General features: G+C 46.8%; 1 protein-coding gene across 3 annotated transcripts; it reads right to left on the reverse strand.

Moving 5' to 3' along the window:
- Positions 1–1534: 1534 nt before the first annotated feature.
- On the reverse strand, positions 1535–17924 carry SNPH (syntaphilin). 3 transcript variants are annotated; one of them, XM_044298794.1, is made up of 5 exons: positions 17811–17924; positions 12465–12555; positions 12267–12371; positions 9091–9240; positions 1535–3919 (listed from the first exon to the last, which is right to left on the reverse strand). In XM_044298794.1, the coding sequence occupies exons 2-5, from the start codon at positions 12506–12508 to the stop codon at positions 2968–2970; spliced, it is 1251 nt and encodes a 416-aa protein (XP_044154729.1). In that variant the 5' UTR covers positions 12509–12555; positions 17811–17924; the 3' UTR covers positions 1535–2967. The 3 variants fall into 3 exon arrangements, with proteins under 3 accessions (XP_044154729.1, XP_044154728.1, XP_044154730.1); XM_044298793.1 differs by having other exon boundaries at positions 17874–17901; XM_044298795.1 differs by having other exon boundaries at positions 12465–12552; positions 17811–17831.
- Positions 17925–18272: the final 348 nt, after the last annotated feature.

The following is an 18272-nucleotide window of genomic DNA, read 5'->3' on the forward strand; positions in this document are numbered from 1 at the left end:
GACAAAAATCGAAGTTTTTGCCAAGGCACATCAGCTGTATGTTCACAGACGAAAAAATGAAGCATATCAAGAAAAGAACACTGTCCCTACTGTGAAACATGGAGGAGGCTCTGTTATGTTCTGGGGCTGCTTTGCTGCGTCTGGCACAGGGTGTCTTGAATCTGTGCAGGGTACAATGAAATCTCAAGACTATCAAGGAATTCTAGAGAGAAATGTACTAGCCAGTGTCAGAAAGCTTGGTCTCAGTCGCAGGTCATGGGTCTTGCAACAGGACAATGACCCAAAACACACCGCTAAAAACACCCAAGAATGGCTAAGAGGAAAAAATTGGACTATTCTAAAGTGGCCTTCTATGAGCCCTGACCTCAATCCTATTGAGCATCTTTGGAAGGAGCTGAAACATGCAGTCTGGAAAAGGCACCCTTCAAACCGGACACAACTGGAGCAGTTTGCTCATGAGGAGTGGGCCAAAATACCTGCTGAGAGGTGCAGATGTCTCATTGACAGTTACAGGAAGCGTTTGATTGCAGTGATTGCCTCAAAAGGTTGCGCAACAAAATATTAAGTTAGGGGTACCATCATTTTTGTCCATGCCTGTTTCATGAGTTTATTTTTTTACATAATTCTGTTGAAGCATGGTTGAAAAACAATGTCTGACTTTCATTGGTTAACATTTATAGAATTTTAATTTATTATTACTTTTGTCAGATTAAAGTTATTTCTGTGACCATTGTGACTTTTTCTTTCATTGACCAAAGGGTACCAACAATTTTGTCCACGTCTGTAAGTCCAACCTCATTCTACACGAGGACCCCATCACCACCACCAACCTATGGCCTGTTCCTTTCTTATCCGGCTCGATCTTCTACAGAGAGCAAGACTTGTCCAGCAACAATCATATATATGCAGACCTTATTTATTGAGAAGGATCGACCGGACAATCCGGTTGTGGAGGCACACCAAGGAACTGTATGTTACAAATAACCTTATCACTGAGATAAGACAGAATACGTTATGGTGTGATCTATCATTTCTTTACACAATCATATTACTTAGCTAAATCCCCCCTCATATATAATTGGATCGTTCCATTTCCTCTTCCTGTAACTATCATTATGGTACCCACATGGCTGCAACCGTGTCTACACTATGTAATAGCAGGTACCAAGAAAATCTCAGTATTTCTTGGTGATGCATGGTACTTGATGGGATTGTGGGTAGACCTGGGATTTACCACACATAGCGTGTATGGTGTCATACAGTGGAGAACCCCTTTAAGCTTTTCTGTTACCTGTATACCTCCATATAATCTTTAGCAAGATGCCGCTGTGCTGGTAACCTGATATGTTCAACTGAATCTTGATACTTTAATAAGAATAAAAGAGAAAATAATTTACCAGTGAAACGTCTTCCTGTGACCCCACCCACTGCCGATAGGACCTACAGTACAGAGACGACCAGTAAGACGGACTTGGCTGTTGATGTGGCTCAGGCCAGTTTAATACATTCAGCAGGACAGACAACAAACAAGCAACATCAAAAAATATAGATCTCTCTATGTATATATAGATTTATAGCGTCTATGACTTCAATCCAACACCAGCAACAATTTCCTGTCCGCAAAGCTTAGAGGGTGGGAGTAACTTGACCACGTGGTGGGCGCCATTGGTCATTCACTCCCAGGGATCAGGTAAGTGCAAAGAAAAAGGTTTCTAAGTGCTGTATATATTAGGTCGCTCCCTGTGGAGTCTGTGCTAATGCCATTCAGAGCCCCCTAGTGAGCATTCAGCACACTGCAGAATGAGTGACCAGCACACACACTACATACAGCTCCTACAGAGGAGGGAACCAAAATAAAGGGGACGCGTACCCCTCAAGTGCAGAGGACCAAGTTAGCTATAGCAGAACTCCTAAATAGGGTGGTGGCAGTGCTGAGCAGAGTGTTCCTGCAACTTGCCAGCTCCTGCCCAACCAAAAGCTTATGTTCTGAAGACCACAATGTAACAGCACGATTGTTGTGAGGTCCAGTGACAAATCTCAGCATTCATTCGACAGTGTGGGGCTTGTGCAACCACAAGGGAGGTAGCTGCAGGTATTGGACAGGGGACACAAGAGATTGGCCCAGGGCACGCCGTTATGGGTATAGGGATGGAAGTCGAGCATGCTCCTGACTGGGGTCATGCTCTGGGGTTTATAGATCTGGTTCCTAAGCACAATGCTCCAAGCCATGTTGCAAGATCATATGAGCAAAGACAAGAAGTAGGGAGGAAGCAGCAAAGCCAGGGCATGGAGGCAGCGAGGAAAGGATAATGGATTGTGGGGTCAGAACCAACCAAGGTGAAGACACTAGAATAAGAGTTGTCAGGACCGGCCCAGGACATGTATACACAGCACTAGATCACACATACAACATATATGTACACAGTACATTCCGTGGCCACGCACTGCTCCCACACGTTCCGCCAGGTCATACGGATTGCTAGCATACACATCATCACAAGCTGCTATACGGTTTACATGAGAGCGGGGAGGGATCCTGTACATATACATGTGGTGATACAGACTCTAGAGGACCTGGTGCAGGTAGACGACATCTGTTAATGGGGGAGGGGTAGATGAACAGGTAACCTGTGTACTCGGATCAGCAGCATCCTCGTATATACATATCAATTCTAGAGGTATATACACAACTGGCTGCAGCAGACCGTGCCGGCAACACACAGTGCACCATGCATGCCAGAGTCCGACTTGGATAATACCCCCCCTCCAGTCTCTGGAAGAGCAGACATCCCCACCCAATTCTCAGGGAAGTTTACCGTAGCATACAGCATGTGACGTTTGACACAAGTCAGTGATATATTGGCATACAGTCCATCCACAGACCTCCATGATACCCTTTCCAAGACTACGCCCCACCCCAAAGTCCTACAAAGTGCTAAGTAATGCATCCATTGGAAGCCGCCAGGCTTAGGGCTGGCTGGTGGAGGCACTGACTGGGCGACAACTGATCCTGCGGATTGAGTGCAGGGCCACAGAGCAGCAACCACGCATTAAGGAGCTGATGTTATATACAGGCTGTCCTTGACGCCTCTGTGCGCGGCATAACCAGGCTACGGTAGGTACCACAGGGATCAGTACAGCCAATAGGTCCACAACAAAATGTCGACTCCAGTAACCAAGAGGAGCGTCAGGATTCTCGCCGTCTGCATTTTCCGTGTTGGCAGTGTTGTCTGTTACCAGCACTACACAGCTGGGGTCAGCGTTTGCACAGTCTAGCTCTTTGGGGTCCATGGTGGTGGGGGTGGCCGCAGCTTGTGACTTGAGCAGTTTGTCTAATATTGCGTCGGGTTCTGGGGTGCCCGCTGATTCATCTGTCTGTACCCCACAATCATTGACGCTGCTGGCCTGGACAGCCGCTTCTGCACACAATGGTGGGGGCTGTACTGTAAGACACAAAGGGCCTTCCCCCAGGTAGAACTCTGGGCCAGAGGATACGGCACTGCTGTCATCTGGGGCAGCATACCCGCTATCTCCAGTGTCCTGAGAGTGGCGATCTCCGACAGGAGGCTCACTCAGTTTTGTGTATGTTGAGCTACGAGTGAGGGAGCGAGCAGGTGAATCCCCGGCGGAACCTCCACCTTCTGTTCCACGTATGGTGCCATCATGTGCCAGCTCCATGTTCTGCAGAAGAGTCTCTAGCTTTCGGTTTTGAACAGTGATGTCAGCAAAGTATTTCTGCATCCCCATATCGCCTTCCCCCAGGTGACCACGCACGCCTTCCATGACCTCACGAAGCTCTTGAATCTCTCGTTGTGCAGCTTTCAAAGCCAACTGTGCCTCCACTCGGTGACACTCCTCTTCTATCCAGTCTTCCTGCATCCGGCTCAGCTGAGACTTCAGCTCATCAACCTCAGTGTCTCTAAATTACAGAGGAAGAACACAGCGAGATCAATTTACACTACAGAGAATGTTAACTTAAATGGGTTTTCCAGTACAATAATGATGACCTATCCTCAGGATAGGGCATCTTTATCAGATTGTTGGGGGGCTGGCCCCTGCCCCCTAACCCCCTCCCCCCATTGATCAGCCATTTAAAAAGGCCTCTATGCTCTATTGAGCTATGTGGATTCTTCCTAAGCCAGTGATGTCACATTCATTGGTCACATGACCCTCGTGCAGCTCATTCCCACTCAAGTGCTGCAATTCTAAGCACAGCCACTATACAATGTACGGCATTGCGCTTGTTACACCGTTAGGAGACCCTTTCAAACACCTGATCAGTGGGGGATAGGTCATCAATACCGTACTCCTGAAAAATCCCTTTCATATTTTCTTCAGTTATACAGTACTGCCTTAACCACTTCAGCCCCGCTAGGTGAAACCCCCTTCATGACCAGAGCACTTTTTACACTTCGGCACTACACTCCTTTCACCGTTTATTGCTCGGTCATGCAACTTACCACCCAAATGAATTTTACCTCCTTTTCTTCTCACTAATGGAGCTTTCATTTGGTGGTATTTTATTGCTGCTGACATTTTTACTTTTTTTGTTATTAATCAAAATGTAACGATTTTTTTGCAAAAAAATGACATTTTTTTTACTTTCAGCTGTAAAATTTTGCAAAAAAAACGACATCCATATATAAATTTTTCGCCAAATTTATTGTTCTACATGTCTTTGATAAAAAAAAAATGTTTGGGCAAAAAAAAAAAAATGGTTTGGGTAAAAGTTATAGCATTTACAAACTATGGTACAAAAATGTGAATTTCCGCTTTTTGAAACAGCTCTGACTTTCTGAGCACCTGTCATGTTTCCTGAGGTTCTACAATGCCCAAACAGTAGAAACCCCCCACAAATGACCCCATTTCAGAAAGTAGACACCCTAAAGGTATTCGCTGATGGGCATAGTGAGTTCATAGAACTTTTTATTTTTTGTCACAAGTTAGCGGAAAATGATGATGATTTTATTTTTTTTATTTTTTCTTACAAAGTCTCATATTCCACTAACTTGCGACAAAAAATAAAAAATTCTAGGAACTCACCATGCCCCTCACGGAATACCTTGGGGTGTCTTCTTTCCAAAATGGGGTCACTTGTGGGGTAGTTATACTGCCCTGGCAATTTAGGGGCCCAAATGTGTGAGAAGAACTTTGCAATCAAAATGTGTAAAAAATGACCAGTGAAATCCAAAAGGTGCACTTTGGAATATGTGCCCCTTTGCCCACCTTGGCAGCAAAAAAGTGTGACACATCTGGTATCGCCGTACTCAGGAGAAGTTGGGGAATGTGTTTTGGGGTGTCATTTTACATATACCCATGCTGGGTGAGAAAAATATCTTGGTCAAATGCCAACTTTGTATAAAAAAATGGGAAAAGTTGTCTTTTGCCAAGATATTTCTCTCATCCAGCATGGGTATATGTAAAATGACACCCCAAAACACATTCCCCAACTTCTCCTGAGTACGGCGATACCAGATGTGTCACACTTTTTTGCTGCCAAGGTGGGCAAAGGGGCACATATTCCAAAGTGCACCTTTCAGATTTTGCAGGCCATTTTTTATACATTTTGATTGCAAGGTACTTCTCACACATTTGGGCCCCTAAATTGCCAGGGCAGTATAACTACGCCACAAGTGACCCCATTTTGGAAAGAAGACACCCCAAGGTATTCCGTGAGGGGCATGGCGAGTTCCTAGAATTTTTTATTTTTTGTCACAAGTTAGCGGAAAATGCAGATTTTTTTTTTTCTCTTTTTTCCTTACAAAGTCTCATATTCCACTAACTTGCGACCAAAAATAAAAAATTCTAGGAACTCGCCGTGCCCCTCACGGAATACCTTGGGGTGTCTTCTTTCCAAAATGGGGTCACTTGTGGCGTAGTTATACTGCCCTGGCAATTTAGGGGCCCAAATGTGTAAGAAGTACCTTGCAATCAAAATGTGTAAAAAATGGCCTGCGAAATCCAAAAGGTGCACTTTGGAATGTGTGCCCCTTTGCCCACCTTGGCTGCAAAAAAAAGTGTCACACATGTGGTATCGCCGTACTCAGGAGAAGTTGGGGAATGTATTTTGGGGTGCCATTTTACATATACCCATGCTGGGTGAGAGAAATATCTTGGCAAAAGACAACTTTTCCCATTTTTGTATACAAAGTTGGCATTTGACCAAGATATTTTTCTCACCCAGCATGGGTATATGTAAAATGACACCCCAAAACACATTCCCCAACTTCTCCTGAGTACGGCGATACCACATGTGTGACACTTTTTTGCAGCCTAGATGCGCAAAGGGGCCCAAATTCCTTTTAGGAGGGCATTTTTAGACATTTGGATCCCAGACTTCTTCTCACACTTTCGGGCCCCTAAAAAGCCAGGGCAGTATAAATACCCCACATGTGACCCCACTTTGGAAAGAAGACACCCCAAGGTATTCAATGAGGGGCATGGCGAGTTCCTAGAATTTTTTTTTTTTTTTGCATAAGTTAGCGGATATTGATTTTTTTTTTGTTTTTTTCTCACAAAGTCTCACTTTCCGCTAACTTAGGACAAAAATTTCAATCTTTCATGGACTCAATATGCCCCTCACGGAATACCTTGGGGTGTCTTCTTTCCGAAATGGGGTATTTATACTGCCCTGGCTTTTTAGGGGCCCTAAAGCGTGAGAAGAAGTCTGGAATATAAATGTCTAAAAATGTTTACGCATTTGGATTCCGTGAGGGGTATGGTGCGTCCATGTGAGATTTTATTTTTTGACACAAGTTAGTAGAATATGAGACTTTGTAAGGAAAAACGAAAACAAAAACAAACAAAAAATTTCCGCTAACTTGTGCCAAAAAAAATGTCTGAATGGAGCCTTACCAGGGGGGGGGGTGATCAATGACAGGGGGGTGATCAATGACGGGGGTGATCACCCATATAGACTCCCTGATCACCCCCCTGTCATTGATCACCCCCCTGTAAGGCTCCATTCAGACGTCCGTATAATTTTTACGGATCAATGGATCGGATCCGCAAAACACATGCGGACGTCTGAATGGAGCCTTACAGGGGGGTTATCAATGACAGGGGGTGATCAGGGTGATCACCCCCCTGTCACTGATCACCCCCCCTGTAAGGCTCCATTCAGACATCCGCATGATTTTTTACGGATCCATGGATCCATGGATCGGATCCACAAAACACATGCGGACGTCTGAATGGAGCCTTACAGGGGGGTTATCAATGACAGGGGGTGATCAGGGTGATCACTCCCCTGTCACTGATCACCCCCCCTGTAAGGCTCCATTCAGACATCCGCATGATTTTTTACGGATCCATGGATACATGGATCGGATCCGCAAAACACATGCGGACGTCTGAATGGAGCCTTACAGGGGGGTGATCAATGACAGGGGGGTGATCAGGGAGTGTATATGGGTGATCACCCGCCTGTCATTGATCACCCCCTGTAAGGCTCCATTCAGACGTCCGCATGTGTTTTGCGGATCCGATCCATGTATCCATGGATCCGTAAAAATCATGCGGAGGTCTGAATGGAGCCTTACAGTGGGGTGATCAATGACAGGGGTTGATCAATGACAGGGGGTGATCAGGGAGTGTATATGGGTGATCACCCGCCTGTCATTGATCACCCCCTGTAAGGCTCCATTCAGACGTCCGCATGTGTTTTGCGGATCCGATCCATGTATCCATGGATCCGTAAAAATCATGCGGACGTCTGAATGGAGCCTTACAGGGGGGTGATCAATGACAGGGGGGTGATCAATGACAGGGAGGTGATCAATGACAGGGGGGTGATCAGGGAGTGTATATGGGTGATCACCCGCCTGTCATTGATCACCCCCCTGTAAGGCTCCATTCAGACGTCCGTATGCTTTTTGCGGATCCGATCCATGTATCCGTAAAAATCATACGGACGTCTGAACGGAGCCTGACAGGGGGGTGATCAATGACAGGGGGGTGATCAGGGAGTTTATATGGGGTGATCATGGGTGATCAGGGGTTTATAAGGGGTTAATAAGTGACGGGGGGGGGGGGGGGGGTGTAGTGTAGTGTGGTGTTTGGTGCGACTGTACTGAGCTACCTGAGTCCTCTGGTGGTCGATCCTAACAAAAGGGACCACCAGAGGACCAGGTAGGAGGTATATTAGACGCTGTTATGAAAACAGCGTCTAATATACCTGTTAGGGGTTAAAAAATTCGGATCTCCAGCCTGCCAGCGAGCGATCGCCGCTGGCAGGCTGGAGATCCACTCGCTTACCTTCCGTTCCTGTGAGCGCGCGCGCCTGTGTGCGCGCGTTCACAGGAAATCTCAGCTCTCGCGGGAGGACGCGTATATGCGTCCACCCAGAAGAGCAGGACCGCCGGCAGGACGCAATCCTGCGTACGGCGGTCCTGAGGTGGTTAAAGGGGCATTCCAGTAATAGAACGTTATCCCCTATCCACATGAGGGGGTCCTGTCGGAGTCCTTTCCCCCCCTTTAAGCTTCTTCTTACACTCCAGTCATTCCCAAAGTTAGACCCATAATCGTGCTGGTTTCCTGTTAGCTCTAAGGTGGCAGCACATCTCTACCCACTGCTGCCCGATGGCAACACTGCATCTCTGACAAGCTCATCTGAACAGTCATAAAAAGGTGTTAACAGATATTGTCTGCTACTTACAAAAAGCCAACAGAATTATGAATACAGCTCTGGATGGAACTGGCATATTGGAACCCAGGATCAGTGCAGAAGTAATGCTCGAGTAGAAAAATAAATCACTGTACAATAAAACATTCTGCATGATTCTAATGTACTTCAATTCAGATCCGTTTTCAAGATCTCTGTCTGTGGATGGGAACATTCTTATTTACACTTAGAGGCCGAAACCATCCTCACCCATTATTTCTTAATGCCTAAGGTTTGTTACAATTGTATCCAAAGTAGACAATCCGTAGTGATCTCACCACAGCAACCATGGGGAAGGATAAATAACATTATAGTACATTGCTGTAAACTGGGGGGTGGTCTGGAGAGCAGGTCTAAGGATCACAGATTTTGGACCATGGCTCCATTTAGGGAGTAAATGTTGCATGGGAGCAAATATCCGGCCTCACCTCTCATGCAGAGCGTCCTGCATGTCTTTTAGCCTTGCTCTCAGGTGCCGGATGCAGACCTCTTTCTGCTGCAGGGGGGTGAGGTATTGTTCAGGGGTGGGTGGCTTGATCCCATGATTTTCGCTACACAGACTATATTTATTTGAGCGCCTAAAAGAGAAGCAAATGTCAATTATGTATCACAAAAACAATTTTATTGACTTAAAAAAGCCACAAAGTAACCCCTGTGAAATAAAAATGTTAAAGAGTAAATGTTACGTGGGAGCAGAAATCCTGCCAGAATTATGAAAAAAATGTCGCTTTTGAACATCGTTATAACTCTACATTCAATGCTAGGCAGGTTTGCTTTAGGCCCCTTTCACACGGACGAGTTTTCCGTGCGGGTGTGATGCGTGCGGTGAACGTATTGCACCCGCACTGAATCCGGACCCATTCATTTCTATGGGGCTGTGCACATGAGCGGTGATTTTCACGCATCACTTGTGCGTTGAGTGAAAATCGCAGCATGCTCTATATTGTGCGATTTTCACACGACGCAGGCCCCATAGAAGTGAATGGGGTGCGTGAAAATCGCATAGCATCCGCCAGCAAGTGCGGATGCTATGCGATTTTCACGCATGGTTGCTAGGAGACAGTCTATTCACTGTATTATTTTCCCTTATAACATGGTTATAAGGGAAAATAATAGCATTCTGAATACAGAATGCATAGTACAATAGCGCTGGAAGGGTTAAAAAATAAATAAAAAAAAAGTTAACTCACCTTCTCCTCTTGATCGCGTAGTTCCCGGTCTCTTTACTTCTTGAATGGGCTGTGGGGTGGGCTAAAGGACCTGTGGTGACGTCAGATCACATGCTCCATCACCACAGCGATGGACCATGTGATTGGAGCATGTGATCTGACATCACCACAGGTCATTTAGCCCACAGCTCATTCAAGAAGTAAAGAGACCGGGAACTACGCGATCAAGAGAAGGTGAGTTAACTTTTTTTTAAAAAAATTTAACCCTTCCAGCACTATTATACTCTGCACTCTGTATTCAGAATGCTATTATTTTCCCTTATAACCATGTTCTTTTGGGTACCAAACATGCGCGATTTTTCTCACGCGAGTGCAAAACGCATGACAATGTTTTGCACTCGCGTGGAAAAATCACGCATTTTCCCGCAATGCACCCGCCTCTTATCCGGGCAAAAAAACTGACGCCCGTGTGAAAGAGGCCTTACTAATCCCGAGCGACATGTTTTATACTCTAGTCACACCCAGAGCTGCATTTCCACTTTTGTTATGTTCCAGTTAGTTCACATATCATGCAGATCCAATCATTTCATTGTCTGTACAGAGGATGGTCAAGGGGGTTCTCCACAGCTTAAAGGGAACCTGTCACCAGGGTTTTGTGCATAGAGCTGGGGACATGGGCTGCTAGATGGCCACTAGCACATCTGCAGTACCCAGGTCCCATAGCTCTCTGCGCTTTTATTGTGTTAAAAAACAGTTTTGATCGATATGCAAATGACCTGATATGAGTCAAGCGGAAAGGAGCCCAGCACTGCCCCGCGTCCTCCGAATCTCCTCCTTGCTGGCTCACGTCACAGAGCTGGAGCGCCAAAATCTCGCAATGCGCGAGCTAGCGCATGCGCAGTGTCGGCATCATGTTCATTCCCTGTGCTGGCATCAGCACAGGGAACGAACTACGCATGCGCTAGCTTGCGCATCGCGAGATTTCGGCACTCCAGCTCTGTGACGTCAGCCAGCAAGGAGGAGATTCGGAGGACGCGGGGCGGTGCTGGGCTCCTTTCCGCTTGACTCATCTCCGGATACAGGACTCATATCAGGTAATTTGCATATCGATGAAAACTGTTTTTTAACACAATAAAAGCGCAGAGAGCTCTGGGGACTGGGTATTGCGGATGTGCTAGCGGCCAACTAGCAGCCCATGTCCCCAGCTCTATGCGCAAAATCCTGGTGACAGGTTCCCTTTAAACATTGCTGACCTATAGTTAGACCATCAACGACATATTCTGAGCTTCTGGATCCTTACTGATCCCCACAGTAAAGCAGCCGCAGCACTTTTTGTTTAAAGCGGCTATGTCATGGTTGATTTAAAAAATGAAAATCAAACCTCATATAGTTTCTGATAACCAGCCCTGTACCTCACATGGATCCAGAAATCTCCCCATTCATTGCTCTGATAGATTTACTTTCTGATGGAGCTTTTTCCTGTAACTGTCACAGCTTCACACAGTAGATATGACTGGTGACCACCTCAGCAGGACATGAACATTAATATACAGATTAAACACCAGGTGGCACTATGATAATGAAGTAAAGAGAATATCTCACAACTGAGGTGTTTTTAACAGAAAGCAACTTGCAAAAATAACTCTTTTTCATGCTGAATTATATTCAAATAACATTTAATGGTCACACAAACCCTTTAAAAATGCACACTGGCTTATCTGTACAAATGACAATGGCTGCAACTAAAGCTCACTCCCTTTTAAGCATGTGCCATGGACTCATATTGTGTGATCGGTGGGGATCCTGGAGGGCGAGAGACAGCTATGCCGTTTGGGGTGTGTCTGTTAGCAGTGCACTGTAAGATCCAAATGATAACTAGCTGAATTCTAAATGCAGCTTTAGATGCAACTAGAGTATAAGACAGCTATGCTGCATACTTTTACAATAAATTAGTTTTCCCCTACAGCATCTGCCCCAATTCTATTTCTCAGGTTGAAGGGGTAGTCTCATCTCAGACAATGGAGGCATATCGCTAGGATATACGCTGGGACCCACACCAATAGAGCCCAGCAAAGTGGTAGCTGGAGGACTCCGGTCAGACCACCACCAAGCGCGCTCTCCATAGAAGTGAATGGGAGCGCACTGCGCATGATCGTCCACCGCTCCCATTCACTTCTATGGGACCGGCGGAAATAGCTGAGCCAGCGCTCGGCTATTTTCGTAGGCCCCATAGAAAATGATTGGAAGGCAGCTGCACATGCGCAGTGAGCCCTCCATTCTCGATATAGGTGCGGGTCCCAGCGGTCGGACCCACACCTATCAGATATGGGGCATGCCCCCAGTGTCTGAGATGAGAATAACCCTTCAATCTGATATTTAGGACAACATAACTTCAAAGTGACAGCTGAGGTTTCTAGATGCCCCTCTGTACTGACCTGGATGAAGGACTGCTGTCACTTCCTTTATATGACCCAGACGTGCTAGTGCTGACAGAGGACATCCCATACGGATCCCTCATGGACACTGGAGGCGAGGTTCGTCTGGGAAGGGAAAACAGGGCAAAAAGAGGTATTTAACAAAATATACTAAAGAGGAAACGGTAAGACGGCTGTGATCAGGAGAGGATTGATTACCTGCGTGAGCCAACTGATGACCTTCTGACTCCTGGCACAGACATAGGTGCACTGCAGCAGGGGGGCACTAGAGGGCGGCACAGGGCACCTGCTATAAAAGGATATAATTTTATTACACTAGAATTAAAGCGACCCTCCAGTTAAAGAAAAATAATAATTCACTTTAACTGGGAAATGAATAGCTCACTCACATGGTGACCTCTTTTTTTTTATCTTTTTAGTGGCAGATCCATCAATTCCTTGGCTCCTCTTCAGTCATCCATGATTGCCACACTGCTTCCGAGATTACCCGATGCAAACTGTGCATTTGGTAGCCCAAAACTGTTTCTGCTGGCCAATCCAAGAGCAGGGCTGGACAAGGAGGAAGCGTCTTGGGCTACCGATGCACAGTGTGCACCAGACAGTCTGAGAAGCAGTACGGCCACCTTGGATGCCAAAAAAGGACTTCCAGAATTGGTGGAGCTGAGTAAAACAATACTTTTTTTTTTTTTTACACAATGTACACTTTTTTTTTAATGCAAATTAGGCATTGGAGCACCAGGTGGTGGGCTTACACGGTTTGAGTTCCGCTGGGCAAGCAGTAAAAACAGAGCGCAGGTACGAGAAATGACCACTAGACTCATGTCCCCAATCTAAGGGGAGGGGGGCATGTTTTTAACAAGTATCGTTTTACTCAGCTGGATGAACCCTAGCAGACTATGTGTCTTGTTTAATAGGGTTCATCCTTGTGACAGAGCCTCTAATGTGAATTTTTGTCTTGAACCAGGTTGTTTTAACCTCATGTTTAATCCATACGTGACATAAGCAAATGATACACATTCCTCAATGTAGGCAGTAGCAGAACTTCAGAGGGCAGGGGCAATATTTATATTCTGTGGTAAGCCCTGCTGCCAGCAACCCTAGCCCAAAGTCCTGGCATCAAACACCCCTCTTGACTCCCTAGAAGCAGCCTTACTCCAACCTGAGGTTTGGGCATCAAAACCCCAATCAATCTTTGAGGTTCTAGCACCAGCCTCTGTACTTGAAGTGCTGGCATCAGACAACTATCCTCATGCCATCAGCCCACACAACACAAGGCTTTGGGGCCAGAATGCCTCCTTGACCCCCTAACAAATATTACCATCACCATGCAAGGTCCCCAACTACAACCATATACACAGGCATTCTTCTATGGCTACTCCATATAAGTGCAGTTATTCTTATCAGAACCATGTCACATAAGCCTGGCAACAGAGAACAATCCAATATTTACTGAATTTTTGCAAATATTTATATTCTTACAAATACAAAATATGATTATGTTTAATAAATTGAAAAATATAATCGAAAAAATTAGCACAATTACAGCAAAAAAATGTTAACACTGACCTGTGCCCGCAGAACTGCCGAAACTGACAGCATTGCTATCATATACCCCACAGTTTGGGTAATACAAAGATGCCAATGCTCTGCAGCCAGACGTTCAGCTGTATTATGTGTATTTCCTATGGAAGTAATAACGGACGCAGGATATAAAACAAGCATAAAAGACACACACAACACTCCCTCTGTGACAAAGAGTCTCACACAAACCTGCAGGGAAGACCCCAGCCACCCTGTCCCCACACACAAGAGCTATGGAGGAGGAGGATGATGTCACACGCTGATATGGCATCCAGCCCATCACTCTTCCATCCCACAGGGTTGCCACAGTAACAGGGATGATGCTCGATTAGGATCCCAGGCTGTCAGATACAGCCTTTTCCTGTTCCTCCACCCACTACTAGCTGCAAGCAACAGCAGCTCCACTATCATCAGATGCTCAGCAATAACAAGTCATCCTCCCTGGCACACATCCACAGATACCCAGTAATGTCTTATGGCACATGCCATAACATACCCTGACTGGCAGCTTCCTGACACAATACCGAGTACATCTACCATTAGGACTTGCCTATGCAGATGCAATGGGGCCAGAATAGAGGGGACACCAGCTGAACTCTGCCCCAGTACCCTATGAAGTAAATCTAGAACGAGCTCCCCCTCCTTGTGGGCACCAAACCTGAGATCATGCAAACCTTCTCCCCTACAAGTGATGGCAAAGGACCTAAATAATGAAACTTCAAAGTCCAGAATCCCTCCATAGGGTTGTTTCTCCTTTGTAGAAGTACAGGCCTAGCTAGAAATATTCCAATACCACATACAAGGCCAGAGATGGAGTAGGGTTTGAGGGATCCATAGACATCAAAAGAAGACACCATAAAAAGTTAAGCAACACCATTTGCATGTTTCTTGGAACTGGCATAAAAACAAGACTGATGTTTTGGTGGGGTTTATGTAAAAAGGGGTGAGCGCCAGTTGGGCCCCAACTATCTTCCCCATAGTCTGGTGCGCTCTCCACCCGGGAGAACAAAACTGAGGGTCATGCCAGTCTAATTTCCTACAAGGGGTAAAAAAATAAGTATGAAGATGTCAAGCCCTCACGCTCAAGGTGGGCCCTTGTTGAGATTTGTGGAACATTTATATGGAGAAGGTGCTTTCTGAGCCCAATACGGTGTACAACAGCATCACAGAGATCACCTCCACAGGTTCTCAGAGGCTGACAGAGATGAGGACCCCCGGCTCAAGGACTGAAATGATGGAAAATGATGGCAACAAGGCAGTGGGTCTTAGTGATATAGGCCACCAAAAGGAGGTCCCCCCTCCCCATACATCCCTAAAACTGTGTCCGGGAATAACAATGAGACTCAGCAGACCCAGGGCCCCACAGCATCTATAATTGACTGTGCAGAAATCCTGCGTTCTCCCATCCAGCGATCACACCCTCATATTACACAGCTCTCACTTCTTCTTCAGCAGAATTGCAGTGTTCTGGGCCCAGGAGATCCACCCACACATTAAACCAAGTCTGATGGGAGGCTTACAAACAGAACAGATGCCCCAACCCTGCGGCCGTCACAGTGGATCATGAGAGTGTTAATGCTACAGCTTGGTGTGACCTTCACAATAACAGCAAACGCACGGAAGAGCCAGGGCAGTCATCCGGAGGGAATAGTGGCAAAGGCAGAGGGATATATGTGGACGGATAGATCAGAGATAAACAGCCCTAAGTCACCTTTATGACAAATCCAAAGGTCATATTAATGAACGGCGCAGGTACGTGACTGCTGGACCATGTACACACTCGGGGACAGGATTGCAAGCTCTTTGGGACAATTCAAGGTGCAGTTTGTCCTTAAAGCATAATGGTCTCCAAAGCAACCCCCTCCCTTTCCCATTATTAAATGCACAGTAACCCCCCCCCCTACCACCACCAGTCATAATGGTGGCTACAATCACAACAGGGTATGGGAGAGCTTTGCAACAACCAAGCAAGCACCGAAGGGTCTACAAAACAAGCGGTGGCAGGAAAGCTGGGGTCGTTGCGGCAGTAATAGCTGCCCCCCCCCCCCAAATATCCAACTCCACTTTAATGCAGGATAATTGGATTTTTCAATATTTCATACATCAGGCCACACTAGTTGTCAGCTCCAAAACAATGCAAAGCAAGATCAGTCACTAAGGACTTCCAAGACAGCTGGGGTCATTTCTAAAGCCCCCCAATTATACAGAACTACTGTATACACCAAGCAAGGCTGGAAACTCTGTGAATCCGAACGCGTTTCTAAATGGGCCGCATAAAGATGGCGTCTGAGTGCGGTCTGCTATCTCACGGACCCATTCACCTGAATGACTGAGTCTTGTGGGAAAAAATCAGAGCAGGATGGTCCATGAAGCGGCTTTCTTGGCACGGACCGGTGGTCTATGCAGAAAATCTAATGTGAACTGGCGCATTGCCTTGTCCGTGTTCAGTCAGGGTGCTCTCCGTCTGAAAAGGGCCTAAATGAAAATGTTTCCACTGTCACATACACTTGTCTTGAGGTCGATTAACTTTTGATCTACGTATACATCTGTACTGAATTCTATATATACGGCCAATGCAATAACAAGTATGTGGATGGAACCTGGAGTTCCCCTTTAAGTGGGTTAGTGCTGAGAGTCCGCTATTCATGACAATCCGACAGCACACGGACTGAACATCAACCTGTTCTAGTCAATAGGCCAATTCACATGTTCAATTTTCCAAACGGAACGGCAGACGGCGCAGAGCAAATCGTACCATGCGCTGTTAGGTCTGATTTTCCCGCAGGACTTGTCTATTCTAGGGGTTGGGTCTAAAAAAACAACAGGTAAAACACGGACGCCATAATAATTTTTTTGCATGCCAGTACAAGGAAGAATTGCAGCGCACTCATCTGAATGAGCCCAAACACAGTCCAGTTTACTAAAAATTATCAACTACTGACTACCTAACACAACAGCCCTAATCCTCCAGAGTGCAACAACCTGCACCCCCTAATCCTCCAGAGTGCAACAACCTGCACCCCCTAATCCTCCAGAGTGCAACAACCTGCACCCCCTAATCCTCCAGAGTGCAACAACCTGCACCCCCTAATCCTCCAGAGTGCAACAACCTGCACCCCCTAGTCCTCCAGAGTGCAACAACCTGCACCCCCTAATCCTCCAGAGTGCAACAACCTGCACCCCTAATCCTCCAGAGTGCAACAACCTGCACCCCCTAATCCTCCAGAGTGCAACAACCTGCACCCCCTAATTCTCCAGAGAAACCGTATGCATCCCCCAAAATTGCAAAATGCAAGTCTGCTCTGCACCCCTAATCCTCCAGAGTGCAACAACCTGCACCCCCAATCCTCCAGAGAAACCGTATGCATCCCCCAAAATTCCAAAATGCAAGTCTGCTCTGCACCCCCTAATCCTCCAGAGTGCAACAATCTGCACCCCCTAATCCTCCAGAGTGCAACAATCTGCACCCCCTAATCCTCCAGAGTGCAACAATCTGCACCCCCTAATCCTCCAGAGTGTAACAATCTGCACCCCCTAATCCTATAGTGTAACAATCTGCACCCCCTAATCCTACAGTGTAACAATCTGCACCCCCTAATCCTCCAGAGTGCAACAATCTGCACCCCCTAATCCTACAGTGTAACAATCTGCACCCCCTAATCCTACAGTGTAACAATCTGCACCCCCTAATCCTCCAGAGTGCAACAATCTGCACCCCCTAATCCTACAGTGTAACAATCTGCACCCCCTAATCCTATAGTGTAACAATCTGCACCCCCTTATCCTCCAGAGTGCAAACACAACACCCCCTCCTCTTCCAGTATAACACTGCACCCCCCCCCCCCCCATTCCTCCACAGTGCAACTGCACTCCGTGCACCCACTACATTATCTACAGTGCAAACCCAGCCCTGTAGAGCAGCACCCTGTATTTAAAGAGTAGCACACTTTTCCCCCCTCCCACCTGTATGTCAGCGGCATGCACCCCTTCCACCCCCAGCGTGCAGCCCGGGCCGGGCGCTGTCACCTGCGGGGCTCTGCATGATGCTGCCGCAGCTCCGGCCGGCGGAGGAGGAGTGCGGGAGAGAGAGGTGTGGGCCGGGGGACACCGGGGAGGGGGGAGGAGACGCTGCGTCATCGCACTCTCCCTTAAAGACGCAGAACATATCGCCAGTTCACCAGGACTGTACGGGTGGGGGGAGCTGCTGGGACTTGTAGTACGCACTGTCGTGCACTCACCCCCCTCCTTACAGCTGATCTAGTGCAATGACTTATAAAGTCAATGTACATGCAGTCCTGCCCCCCACTATCACAAGCCTGAGGGCTCCCACTGCACCCTATGTCATGTGTGAGAGGGGCTCCCCTTTAGCTGATTCTCATGAACATAATGGCTCAGAAGTGGAAGAGCAGCATGCACAGTGATGAC

Source organism: Bufo gargarizans, chromosome 6 (genome assembly GCF_014858855.1).
Source record: "Bufo gargarizans isolate SCDJY-AF-19 chromosome 6, ASM1485885v1, whole genome shotgun sequence".
NCBI lineage: Eukaryota > Metazoa > Chordata > Amphibia > Anura > Bufonidae > Bufo > Bufo gargarizans.